Source organism: Melanostigma gelatinosum, assembly GCF_949748355.1.
Source record: "Melanostigma gelatinosum genome assembly, chromosome: 4".
Classification (NCBI taxonomy): Eukaryota; Metazoa; Chordata; class Actinopteri; order Perciformes; family Zoarcidae; genus Melanostigma; species Melanostigma gelatinosum.
In genome coordinates, this window is record NC_136637.1 from 23994604 (window position 1) to 24009336 (window position 14733).

A 14733-nucleotide genomic window follows, 5' to 3' on the forward strand; every position below is an offset into this window, starting at 1 on the left:
TTCCTGTCAAGTCAATGCAGCAGCGTTGTTGTATCTATGCAAAGGATCTCTGATAAAGCAGTGGCTGCTCCCCTCTCAGTCCACGGGTTATAGCACTTGACTCAAAACCAAGCAATCTGGATAAATAAAGTGCTTTTTTCTCCTGCAGATCAATGAAGTCAGTGGGGCCCTTTTTCTATTTTAGACTGACAAACGTATTTGTTGCCATAGCAAAGTTCAGGGAAACGGATCCGTCTGTTGAAACCATCGGTTGAAACCCAAAGACGGCCGGACAAAAAGAGAAGTAGCTGGAAATTGATTTTAAACAACACACTTCATTGTCTGCTCAGCTGCATGTGCTTTTCCAGGTCCACACAAAAGGCTTCTTGGCATTAATGGTGTCCTTGGTTGAAAGCTGTATTTCAAAGAGAGAGTGAGGCTGACCGGTTAAGATGCAACAGTAAAATCAATTAAAAGAGCTGTTGTGTGTCCCTGGGGAAAGACAACAAGATGAGTAAAGCGAGAGTGGCTGTGTGTCCTTATTCTAACGTCCAGGTTATGTGAGAAAGTGCACTTGCAGCACAAATACCCCCACAAAACATCTTGATGTGGAGCAGTGGCTGTGCTGGTTAAAAAAAATCCTAAACCCACCTGTAAGATTCCTCTGTTTCTGATATGTAACCAGTGTGTTTCCTGCAGTTGGTTGTACTGGGAAACACGCAAACGCACACCGCTCTCATTGGTCAGCTGCAGCTCTGTGCTGTCTATAAAATGCTCAGACCGTCTGAGGGCGCAGAGCAGCGCCACGGAGCGCACAGTCTTACCCGTGGAGAAGACACCTGTTACTGACGGAGAAAGTGGACAAAGACGACTGTGACTCTCGGTGAGTAAATTATTTATACATTTCTGAAGACAGGAGCAGCGTGTTACCGCCAGACTCCACGGAGACACGAGGTTTTAGAGGTTTTGAAAAACCGACTCGTGCGCAATTGGAGGAAGCCTTGTAGCACCTGTTGAATTATATATTTTCGTTTGTAACTTTTGTTGGATATTTTTCTTCATCCTTTTTGGTTAAAACGTAAAATACATAACAGTGAAGAAGCGGAAAGATAATCTGCTGTTAAATCGTTCATTTTAGCAGCATTAATGTAATTCAATTAGGCAAAATTATAATTATTTCCTAATATTTTTTTCTCCATCTCGCCTTATATTTTTAAGTAAAACAGAAAGCCAGAAGTAAATCAGAATTTTCTGCGTTTTAACAATAAAATGCGCACAAACGAGGAGGGAGCACAAATAGTGCATGTTATTACAATGCGGATAAATAACAAAATAAAGAAGGTGACGTTAAATTTGGTACTTTAGAAATATCAAGATTGAAGAAAAAAAAAAGAGTGAAGTTCCCTTTGTGTTGTTGTTAATCAGCTCCTGCCACACACCACCAATCATTAAAGCCACTCTGCTGTCTAAATTATGACTGTAATAAATATTGTAGTTGAATTCTGGTTGATTTGTGCGTTCAAAGACTTCACATCCCTGCGTGTTGAGATGGCTGTTAGTTCCACTTCCCTAAAATGTAATAAGTTGAGTCAATTCAGTTCTTCAAACAAATCATTTTTGAAGCTATATCTTTGAGAGAGCATCTGTTGTCGAGAGCTCCAAAAGTTTAGCGGCTGCAATATTTCCTGTTTGTTCAGTGTTAATGCTGTTTCAAGTCTGCGTCATCAGAGCTAAAACACATAGGTGTTATTATTATCTCTCCCCGTGGAGTTTCCATCCTTTGATCATTTCCACCTCCCACCTGTGTGTTATTAATTGCAGACACCTGACTGCACCTACTCCACACGCCAACGCATCCCACTGTCTGGTGGGACCATGTGGGTTCTGGATAAGATCCGCGGAACGGTGGAGAGCGGCGTGCTGCGTCACGGGGAGAACGGAGACAAGAAATGCGTCGCCTACAGCAACGTCCTCACGCCCGACAAGATCCCAGACTTTTTCATTCCCCCAAAGCTGGTCAGCACCCCCCCAGAACCTGAAATCCCTACTGTGACGCTCAAAGAAGGACCGCAACCCTCAACTTCGGAGCTAACTATCAGCGGTGGGAAGAAGATCAGCAGCCCGAGACGTCCACGCCTGGTGGCGAAGATCGCAGGGGACACCACCAAGAACCTGCTGAGAGCAGCAAACCGACACATCATACAGATAGAGAGTGCTGATGATGTTGGAGACACCAATGCAGACCCCCAGTCGCAGACGGCAATGTCCCTGCCTTATGTGCCGAAGACTCAAACACCTTATGGCTTTGCAACCTTGAAGGAAAGCCCCCACACTCGCCGTAAAGAGTCACTTTTCCACTGCGAGCTTACCAGTCCTATCACCTCCCCAAACACCCAGAGGAAGACCCAGGGGAGAGGCAGCGAAGGGGCAAACCACCTGAACCCAGCTGACTGCAACACCTCTCACATGAATCCGTACCGGTACTTCAGCGGAGGGGAAAGTGACACCTGCTCCTCAGCCGAGTCCTCTCCCTTCAGCTCTCCCCTGCTCTCCCGCTCCGCCTCCCTGCTCAAGATCTTCACCCACGAGACGCAGGCCAAAGTCGTGAAAGTCAAGCGGACGTTCGCCCGCCACAGCTCTCTCTCCACCGACGAGTGCAGCTCGGCCGAGCCCAGCCCCAGCAGCCAGCGACGGCTCCACGTCCCCTCCTTCCACGGTGCCGGAGCGTCGGACCACGGGCTCCATCGGGAGCACACCATCAACCTGAACAAAGGCGGGTCGATGAGGATCAGCGCCAACCACGACTCCAGCACCTCCCGCCTGCTCATCCGTGTCCTGGTGGCGGAGAGTCTTTACGACAAGCACTTTGACATCAAGAGCATCAACTGCTGCGTGTCCGTCTACCTGAACCCGGGCAAGCAGCAGAAGCAGAGGAGCAACATCATCAAGAACAGCCGCAATCCGGTCTTCAACGAGGACTTCTTCTTTGATTCGATAAGCTTGGTTCAAGTGAAGAACCTGCTGATGAAGTTCAAGGTGGTGAACAAAGGCACCAGCCTCAAGAGGGACACCCTGCTGGGGGAGCGGGAGGTGCCACTTAGAAAGTTGCTCTCGGGGGTTTAAAGTCACAGGACCAAAGGTCAAAGGAAGCAAAAAAGGACACTGATTGACACTTAAATTAGAAGTTTGTACTGGTTTCTATTCAAACTGCTCTTTTTATTCCAATGAAAACATGGCCATTACAAGGAATGGAGAAGGTAGTGAAATACATTGTCAGAAGGAAAGAGGGGCTTTCTTCTTCTGATATCTGAAAAGACCGCCAAGCTCAGAAAATGAAGCTCTTGATGTTCGTGGACGGATGATTTGTGGTGGTGGAAGCCGGCCTGGTTCCTTCCCCCAATAATGAATGCTCATTAAACCAAGCCGGGCTCGACAGCAACAGACTCATGATGACGGATGAAAGGGTTTCTTTTCCTGGACATGTCTCCCGGCCAACTTCCTCAGCCAGGTCTGGTTCAAAGGTTGGACGACACCTGTGCATCAGCCCTCATCGCCGTCCCTGCCTGCACTGTGTTTGTCATGTGTGGCATGGTTTTATTATTGTAATGTGACATGAATCCACAGCAGCGCAGGATGTGATTCTGCATTATCTACACCGTGTGTTCCGCACAAAGATGCTTTTGTGAATCAGAGCTTTGAAGTGGCACTACATCCTGATGTGCAAATGACCCTTTGATCCCAGTTGCCATGGCCCACCTCCTACTGGGGAGGGCGAGGGACAAACAGAGCAGCCACAATAGTCACATTTACATGCACATCAAAATTTGAATTATAATGCAAAGTCCTATGATTGCCGTCATCTGATTATGTCAGTCTAATTACATTCTTATTAACCGTAGATACATGTGCTGCAAAAAAATCGAATTATTCTGTAGTTTCGTAAAATGAGTGTAACTTAGAAGTAAAAGGTGCCCTGTGGAGTTTTCTAGTAGATTATGTTTACACTCAGTGTTTTTTACTACAATGCATCGTGTCAATTCACTTGATGAATTGAAGTTTGTCTGTCAATCAGCAGAATACTATTAAACCAACGGCATTGTGCACGACGCAAATAAAATGAGTACCCACTCTCACAATCACTACTCTCCACCGCTACTAGCGGTAAGGCACTCCACAGGGTACCTTCGAAGTTGATTTTTCTTTGAACAATTTAAAAAAAATCTGTGCAGTAACGATGCTTAACCCTGTTTCTAATGCAAATCAATATATTTCAAGTATATTGTTTGTCTAGACCACGTCGTCACTCACAATTACTTGGCTTGTATACGAATTATAGTGCAGTATGAACGTTGAATGAGAACAAAAGTTGATTTCAAATGGAAACAGGTTGAAGTATTCTTACTGCACATATTTTTTTTTTTATAAATATATAGACAGAAATCTATAATGCAGTGTGGAGATTTTAATGTCTTTAATAGCCACCAGTTTTGTTTTTAACTGCATGAAACCCAACACGGGGAGACGAGAAAATTCCTTCATACATTTGATATGGAATTGATTTCTGTTGGGTTGATGAAATCTCTTGAACCTTTTGAACGACCTGTGTGGACGTTCCAGCTGCAGCCCGTCACGCGCGGCTCATCCAGTGTGGGCACCTTGATTAAATCTTGTGCAACTAGGCAACGAGCTCTCGCCACATCTTCACTCTGCATTCACACGATACCGCCGTGTTATTGTGCACGGATTCTCAACAACCAAGACGATTATCCGAGGAGTATTTAGTATTTAGTATTTAGTCACACAGCCTTTCAGCTTCAGACGAATCTGTCTCTCCAAAAGGGTGATTTAAAAGTCACGCTTTTTACTCTGTAATCAAGTTCAACGCGTTTGTCATGGAAACAGAAGTTAACAATCGTCAATTTATGCAAAAAGGCTGCTGCCTTAGTCACAGTATTGACAGTGGACAAATACAGTACTTGTGTGCATGTAAATGTATTTAATGTCTCACATGAGAAGAACAGTCACGATGACGATTACCAGTTGCATGGCACAAATATGCCACTGACTTACTTGTGTTTGCATGACATGCTCAAAGTTTCATGAAACCCTAAAGCCTTACTTAGTGTGTGTGTGTGTGTGTTTGAGAGTGTGTTTTGATCAGCATGACATTTTGCCCAACGTTGTTAATTCTCTATGTACAACATGTAGTATTTTGTAAAATGCGTTTGAATGGTTTTGAAAGGTGTGTTGAATTTGTACTGTCCATAACTACATGTTTATGTACGAGTTTCTACAATTGTTAGCGAAATGCCAATTATGCACCAGCGAGTGAGAAATGCTCACGAAAGGTATTTTAATTACGTCTGTTTACATCTCAAATGAAGCCCTGGAGGAAGAGGTGGAAATGTCAAAAAGGAAAACAATATCATGTGTTTTGACAGCTTGCAGCTCTCTCCTCTTGCGGCCGAGTCGACCAACTGAAGACAGAAAAGAAGTCAGAGACATCACAGTGATGCCAATTACTGAGGTGTCTTACACACAACCAAAAGCTTCAATTTATTTATGGGAGCATTACTCTCACCTGGTGTTTGTAGCTCACTTGTAGCACTGTTTTTTATATATATATATATATATATATATATATATATATATATATATATATATATATATATATAATGTTATATGCTCTCTCTATGTATTATATACAGTGACACTGCTTGTTGGCTTTGTTGTGAAAATCAGTGATCTGTTGTAATCCCTGTTGTGAACATACAGTGCCTGCTCGTAGGGTTATTGCATTTTCTATACTTCCCAAATGGTATTCCGCCCTGTTGTTACCAAACTCTTTCTAAGGTTTCTTCTAGCATGACTACCATACTTCAGTAGTGTCAGTAATGAATTTCAGTGGATTCCTATTGTGCAGTGGTGGGTCGCCTTGTGCTCTGATTTGGTGCCGACACAAATGTTTATAATGATGCACCTGAAATATGGCTGATGTGTTCCGCAAGCTGCCCAACTGAGACCTTTTTTGTTCATAACTAATTGTTTTGACTGTTTTATCATGTGGCTTGTCATTTAATATAATGGAAATGCAGTGAGAAATTAAAACAATAAACTGTTATCTGGCCGGGCCTGATCACAGATTCATATTCTGCAAATGGTGAAAAGTTGGGCCACATGTCTGAATAGAACAACCTTATCAATAAACATATGGAGACTTGCGAGAAGGTAACATCTACAACACTTTTGAGCTTTTTACAAAAGTTTCTCTCTCTGCCACATCAGCAATTTATTGGACAAGAAGTCTGTTTTGGACTCGGAGTCATGTTTCACTTCCTGTTTCTGCCTTTTCTGAAAAAAGGAAACGATTTAGGCTTTACAGTTTACATTTGACAACATAGCAGCAAAAATCCGAATCTGCATGACGTGTATTGTCAGGAAGGTTTTCACTGACAAGGAATTTTCCTTTGTGTATTGGTGCACACAGTAAACATAATAAGAGGATATACGAACAAATACAGGCAAAGTAGGCTACTGCAAAGACTGGAGTATAGATTGGAAAAATTGCAAAGAAAATATGAAAAAGATAGGGTACTATAAAAACAACTATAACAAATATACAGACCTACATTATAACTAAAAAAAGCAGTTTTTTAATAATGAACAGGAGATTTATTTAGTATTTGTTGCTCTTGTGGTAGTTTGAGCTGAGTGGGAGTCTTACCACATATCTCTCAGAAATATATTGGACAATGTTAAGAGGTGATAAATCCTGATAAGCCAATTTTATTCGAAATAAACAGTTTATTTTAGACGCAATCACCAAATATTTTTTGTTTTTGTGAAATGAAATGCTCCCCGTTTAACTAGTCAATAGCTTTGTCAGCAAGTGAATGGTCTCAAAATGGCTCGATGGATAAAAAAAATGAGGAGGTAATCACAAGTGAGGAAATAAATAGGTGTTGCCAGTGGAAACCATGTTGTCGCTTTATTTTACATAGGTTCAGACTCCTGCTACCATTAGCATGTTAGCTTGTTATGTTACTCTCAATCTCAAAGTGTAGCTGAGGCCGACAGGCATTTGTTTGTTTGTTTTCCCAGAATAGTTACAACGGACTCTTGCGCTTTCTTTCCAGGAGTTAGATGAGAAGATGGATACGACTCTCATATCCGTGAGCTAAATACTGAGCTAGAGCAAAGAGGCAATTAGCATTAGCTTAGCATACAGATGGAAACAGGGAAATAGCTTTATGGGTTTATTGGGGGATATGTTCTGTAGAGACCTGCAGCCCAGTGACAAACTATTCTTGTTCTGACATGGCAACAGAAGCATTCAACAAGTGGAAATTTTGACCTGTTGGTGGCCCTCGATAAAATGTCAGCTGACCACCAAAGCAATCAGGATTCTCCCTCTGAGGACCATGAATCGCAAATGTTCTCAAAATTCCCATTATCCAGCCTGCCTCTGGAAATCAGTCCTTGTATCCCTGCGCTCAATAGTTGTTGAATTAAATAAGAGGCGGAGAGGCTTGACTGATAACATGTCAAATGAGAATTGAGTGAAGTGTCAGTGTGTGTGTGAGAGACTGAGAGCTGTCTGTTGGATGTTGTATTTTATTGACTGTCACATTTAGCTCCCTAAGCTTTTAAACAATATATATACTGTGAAGTGTCCCTAAAGTCTTCCTGTCTTGTCAGGTTCTCTCTGAAAAACTGAAAAGTGCCCGTCCGTTACTTGACACTGATATTTTTCTCCAGACTTATACAAACAATGGATGTTGGTTTCTATGTGCTGTAGCTGTTCTTGTTGTGTCTGGCCTGTGCAGGTAGATACTTTTTTACTGTGATGCTACAACCACTGACAGCCGCTCTCTGGTTATTTACTGTATTGATGGATGTGAAGTACTTGAAATAAAGGAAATGTTCCACAGCATCCCTGCTCATGTCGTCACTGATTTACTGATAAAAATCACTGATAAAAATAGGCTTCGAGCTGAATATTTTCCAGTTGAACAAAACAATTTTGTAACAGAAAATACAAGATAACATGATCATGAATTAAACTAGGAAATAATTATCATAAATAACTATCCTAAAACAATAATATCAAACGTGTATTAAGAAAACTGATGGTCAAAGAAACATAAAAAAATGCATTTATTGCTGCTTTATGTCTGTTGGGGTCTGAGGCAGATGTTTTTATATCTAAACTAAAAAACAACAATCAGTTGTGAAAACAGACACAAACAATCATAACAAGAAAAAAAGACACCAATAGTAACATGAAATAAAACAATATGAACAAAAATAAATAGGTAAAAAGAAAATAATAAAAGAAAAAATGAAGTGATTTTATTTCACTTATAAAAGATGATGTTGCGAATGGTACCGGTCACCTTCATCAGCTTATTCAACGGGTCTGCAATTGGGATTCCAAGACCAAAGACTAAAACAGATTCATTGAATTATCTAAAAGATAGTGTTTGTGATATCAAAATATCTGATTATTTGTTTTTGTTTTGCATCTGTATTTGTTGGTTCATAAATATTCTCATGAATAATTGTTTCTAGTTGTACTTTGCTTTAAGGTGTAAGAAATGTGGCCAGATCGGCATCTCAGTGTTCTAACTGAAGCAACTCTACAGATATCTCATCTGCACTCCATCAATAAGAGAGTAAATTGTGACTGAGAGGACGAAGACATCTCTGTGCTCCTCGAGGCGTTCCTCTGACACCAACATTTTCCATCAGGATAGAGTCACCTTATCTCTGGCTGCTCTGTCTCTGTCCTTTCTGTCTTTCTAATTACTTGATTCACCACAGTAATGTAACACTCTCTCCCTCAGACTAACCCCAAATCTTGACGTCTTCCCACTAAAAATCCCATATCCAACAGAGTTTTCAGGCCTCCTGTCCCTCTTCTTACCATTAACAGCAAACCCAAACAGAGATATCAGACATCTCTTCTCTTCCTTACCGTCTTTAATTAGCAGGGTAAAAGTACTGCACCACCATTAGCCTAAGGGAGGAGTCGGTCTTGAGATGCCTGTTTGGACAGGAAGTGCGTGGGAGGCGAGTGGAGACAGGAGGCAGGAGATGTTCCACACCAGCAGGGACACATTGGTATAACTGCTGCAAATGTCACTTTTCAGAATCAGAATCTAGTGAAAGCAACACTTTCTATTCTTGTGCATGCTTATTTGTCCCTGCTAATAAAAAATAAAAACATACTGCCCTTATCAGCCTTTTCATATTAACAATAGCTCAATTAAAGTCTATAATGTAAAAGCGGTTGCTTATTAATGACCAAAAAGAGAATTATCAACCAAATCTGCAGTGCCCTCCAGCGTGGTGGATAGGTTTCGTGTCTTTTAGTGCATTGTTTTGATTTTAAAGCCCACGATTTAGAAGTTTTTGGTTCACTCTCACTGCTCTTATCAACATTGTTTCAGAATAACAGCTCTGATAAACTCTTCATCCTCTCCTCAGAGACCTGACCTGGGCCGTTTTTTTAAAGCCCTCAGCGAATCATTTGCGTCGATGTGTGTCACGTGGTGCAAAGAGATCCGCAATGCCCACTGGGAAGCGGGACGAGAGCTGAGAGCAGCACGTAGCCAGTTTAGCTAGCTAGCTAATGCCTCACGTTAGCCTGGGTAGCTAGGGGTCAGAAATGTTTGAAATAACGCAGAAAAAGTTGAGAAAGTGATTTTTTTAAATATGCAATTATTCGGGGAAGGGTATTATATCGTGGAAACATTAAAACCTTGATTTGAGAAGAGATAAAAAGCTTATACAAATAGCTAACTACACGTCTACAACCAGCTACTCTCGAAGAGCGTCATAGATATGTCTGTTCTGGATTATAACGACATAATGTTGTCAAGTTCAGCTGGGAAAGACTTGAGTTTACCAGACACGTTCATCAGCTGACCGGTAAGGCAGATTATTTATTATTTTGAGATGTTAAATGAACTGCCACCGAAACGGTTTGCAGAAATGATACTGTGTTTTATGAGCCGCCTTGCCATATTGTTCACCTGCAATGTCAGTCAACGTTGGTTATTTTCTTTTTACCAAAGAGGAAGCATTTCCAGAGCAAACATTTAGCATTAAGTTGGACTTTGTCTTTAAAGAAGAAACAGCTCAAATATAGCCTCAGTCTCGGGTCAGGTTCGGGTGTGGACATGAGCCGGGTTTGGGTCTTGGGCCCTTGCAGAAGTGAGTGATTGTCTGACACTAACATCTCTGGAGCTAAATCGCTAGCACGGCTAAAAATGATTTATTACAGCGTTAAATTTGAGCTTAACATCTTTGAACCAGCCCCCTTTTGTTAAAGTCAACAGGTCTCATCCTGTGAGACAGATGAGTGCTGGACACCCTGCACTCTGATGTCACCGATGAACACATTAAGCTTTTGAATTTCTAGTCGTCAAATGAGGTGAATTTTATTGTCTCCTCATCAACCACCGCCACGTCTCATTTGACAATTGAGTTACCTCAAACAACTTTGCCTGCTATGACTGAACATTTCCACTATTTATTATTCAGGACTCCCCCTGACAAGCAACAGACTAATGGAGATCCTCTTCGCCTCTCCTCATCCCTCCTCCTCGTCCCCAATTCATCACACACACACAAAAACACTATTAGGTTTCCTGTGCCAGCTGCACACGAGATGATGTCCCTGCCCACACCCGCTCACTGTGGCCGTAAAAAAAAAAAATGTTTTCCAATATCCTTCGTCTGCCATTGTTCATTTCCCTCCTCTGCCGGATGTCTCTCGCAGCTTGTAAATTGATTTATAATGCCGTCTCCTCCCGAGTAGGATGGGGGGGGGGGGGGGGGGGGGGGGGGGTGAACACAGTAGAAGCTGGGGGTCTGGTAGAATGGGTGCAGGTTCTGGGTGTGACACGGCTGCAGCTATGAAAAACCATATACTCTGTTGGGCAAATTTGATTGGGGCAATTTCCATCGCTGGCTTCCTTGACTTGAGGGAGGAAAGGTTTGGGGCTGTTATTGGCTTTGGGATCACTATGGAAACCACAGAGCAGAGTGGTTTGCTGAGTGAAGGAATGAGATGAGTGTGTGTGTGTGTGTGTGTGTGTGTGTGTGTGTGTGTGTAGTGTTGTTGAGTATCGCTGTTTAAATGGCAATCCAGTATAATTGCAGCACACTGTGTATTTCCTTTCAGAGTTAACCCTCTAATAAAAAATGAAATGTGGCTTGATCTTAAATTAGTGGCCCTCAAAATGTTTGCAATGTTTGTGTCCAGTCACAAACTGAATCCTTATTTTTGCCTGCTGTCAAAGGCTCTCTACAGATGTTTTACTAGAAACTACAAACACCTGAAATCACACTAATGCAGTGCTGTTACATTGTAAAAGAGCTCTACTGTAGCAGTTATATGAGCAGGTCTACAGACCTGTTACACTGTGGTCGTTTTCACTTTCACGCACTGAGAACACTGACAGAGGCTTCTTTACACTCGGTCAGATAAACAGAATGAAGCCGTCATTAATGTTAGAAGCCCACACCTCTGATTCTCAAAAATGTCCACTGTTAGAAACATCTGTTGCCTCTACCGGTGTGTTGATCTCTTTGCTGTTTACAAGAGACTGCAGTATACTTTAACATTTTATAAATAACATTCAGTGTCCTGTTAGAGCTTCTATGTGAAAACCTTTTGGTAGATTATAACACTGTTGAAATTCAGAAGGATTTATGTTTTGTTTTTGTAATGTTAATCACTGAGGAGGCTCACACGGAGACTGCTGTTGAAAAGATGCAGCTTGTTTTTTAGACTGTTGTAGTCTGATTTTAGACTTTCTGAAGAAAAATGGAGATACGGTTTATCTGACCGTGTGTATTAATTGATAAAAATGTCGCCATGGTAGTCTAGAAAGATGAGGAGGCGATACATTTAGAAGCATGGAGATGCATCGAGAATCGTTGACAGGTGAATGGAATCGAATGTATTATTAATACCGATGCATCAATGTATAACCAGAATTTTATTGTTGTAGTAAGTTGAGGTGGAGCTAGTTTTAACTGCTACTACACCTAGTGGGTCACAAAATACATCTTGTGGGATCGTAAGATGATAATGTGGATAGAAAAGATGAAAAAAAACATTTTTGCTTCACACATCTGTATTAATCTTTTAGACTTTTCTCAAATCCTTGCTGCTGTTTATGAAATATTGGATAATTTAACTGCTCTGTGCCTCAAACAGCTGTTTAGATAAAAGCATGTGAGCATCTTTAACAAAGTGTTGTGTTTTCTAATGATTATGTAAAATCATCTGCAACCTAACTAGTAGATACAGCTATCAGGTGGAATGTTGATGGAGTATAAAGCAGCAGAAAATACTCAAGTAAAGTAAAATTTGCACTTAAATACATGCAGTACCTGAGTAAATATATTTTCCAGCAGTGACCCTGATTGGTCTGTTTCTGAGCAGGTGTTTACACATTGAAGCTGTCAGGTTGAAAATGACGAATTCACCACCTTCGTAGTCCTTGTATGAACTATATATGATAAATGTCACTGTGCCTCTGTGGTGGATCTGTGGCATAACACTGGTTGGTTTGATGTACTGTATGTTCAGACAAAGGTATGTAGTCCTTCTGTCAAGAGCACCTCCTGAAATGATCCTTCTCTAAACATTGATTGATCAATCATAGCTGAGCAACCGCAACTAGACGGGTCGCGTCAATCAAGCTCTGGTGTCTACGCCTCAGGCTTATCAGAGGCGGACCAGCACGTCCTCTGCAAACTCCACAGCAGAGTTTAGGGTGATGGCTCCGCTCCGCTCTTCACGGAGGAGGATTATCTTTCAGGAACATTTTTGATATGTCAAAGCAGAAGAAGCACAGGTTTAATTAATAAAGTTTCCATTGAGGTGTGCAGTTCCAGGTTAGGGTTCGGCGATTGGAAGAATATATCGGCTGTCGTGATATCTGTTGGCTCAGTACATCGCAGGGTGTTTTTATTTTATTTGCGCAACTTTTTCAGTTGGTCGCACTCCCACCACATGATTTGTTCTTAACCTGTTTTTAGTACAGCGTGGTATTAATCAGTGGTGGGAAGTAACTAAGTACATTTACTCAAGTACCGTTTGGATGCTCCCCTGCTCCTCCACATTTCAGAGGGAAATATTGTACTTTATACATTATTTCCTTTATTTATGAGTACACTGCATTTAGTTTTTACAGTAAATTAAACCACCCAACAGTAAGAAAAATAGCACTGTTGCAGCATTGATGCATGCTACTGCTTCAATAATAATAATAACTCCAGAGCCCATTTGGCTGCATTGTAAGTACCGTAAGTATATTTTCTACACTTGCATACTTTTACTGAAGTAAGATTTCGAATGCAGGACTTTTACTTGTGACAGTGTTTTTGAAGTCATGGTATTATAGTATTTTTACATACTAGGCCTTCTGCTTGCACCAGTGGTATTATTCAATGACACTATCGAGACAACTAGAGTTTCCGACTGAGTGACTGAGCCAGTGTCATTGAATAATACCAGTGGTGCAAGAAGAAGGCCTAGTATGACCTTTTATGACCTCAGTCACTCAGTCGGAAACTCCAGTCTCGATAGTTAGCATACAAGACGTTTGAGACTTCGAAAGGCGGGGATGGAATAGAGTAGATAGTGGCTGATGTCTCCGTTCACTAGAAGAGAATAGGCAAAGGGGATAAAAATAAATGCTGGTACTATTTTTTTCAATTTTCAAAATAGTTGTCAATTACTTTATTAATTGACTCATTAATTGCTTGTTGCAGCTCTAGAAATGACTGAATAAACAGTTGATTCCAACACAAGACATTTGTTGTTCAAACATCGACGCTCATAGAGTAAGAGATCGAATGAATATAAAGCTCACGAGAGATGATTCTTGGTGTCATTATTCATGTTGAGATGTTGCCTCGTAAGGGTTTTATTAATTATGGAAGATATTATCGGTTTCATTATGAAATATTGCCTGATAAAGATAAAGCATTAGGATGTATTGAAACAGAACAATTTATTCATTTTGGTTTTTCCACCACAGCATTGCTGTAATGACGGAGGAGGGGCAGTTGTGGAAGATATTGTATGCATTTGTCTTCCGTGATTTGTCACTGATAAATAAAGGACAGGAGAAGTCTACTTCTATTGATTTTTATTGTGGAAATAGAATTGCCTCGACTTCCCTCATCCAATGGGAAAAACAATTACCTGGATGAAAGGAAATGAAAGCAGTTTCATTAACGAGTCATCAACGCTCTGTAGACGAGGTGAGGGCTATTTGACTCCCCAATCTCTCGTCATATTAGGACGATATCGAGGGAAGTACTGTTTGTTCTCTCACAGAGCAGCAAATTATTCATCTCTTCCAACAGAGTGACAACATCCTGACATGATGTCCTCACCAACAAATGCACATGGCCCCCGTTTCATCCTCATGGCTCTCTTTAAACCTCCGTCTCTCCTTGGCACAGCCTCGCAGACACAAACAATGTAGGATGTAGAGGGCCAATGCATAATATTGTGTTCAGCAAAAAATATCCACTTGATGCATCAGGTCAGTGTTTAGAGAAAGGACATCTGCCTTGTAAACTCCTATGGGCCTGATTTGAACACAATAGGCAAAGGTTTTGCTCAAGCTGAATCTGCAATTGGGCGACTGCTACCATCATAACTCCATCTGATCATCCACAACATTACTCAAATATCAAAACATGATCAATACTAAAGCAGCA

General features: G+C 41.3%; 1 protein-coding gene across 1 annotated transcript; it reads left to right on the forward strand.

Annotated features, from left to right (window-relative positions):
* Positions 1-1854: 1854 nt before the first annotated feature.
* Positions 1855-3102, forward strand: LOC306776392 (C2 calcium-dependent domain-containing protein 4C; the record flags this gene model as incomplete). The annotated part of the gene is made up of 1 exon (XM_079267062.1): positions 1855-3102. The coding sequence occupies one exon, from the start codon at positions 1855-1857 to the stop codon at positions 3100-3102; it is 1248 nt and encodes a 415-aa protein (XP_079123188.1).
* Positions 3103-14733: the final 11631 nt, after the last annotated feature.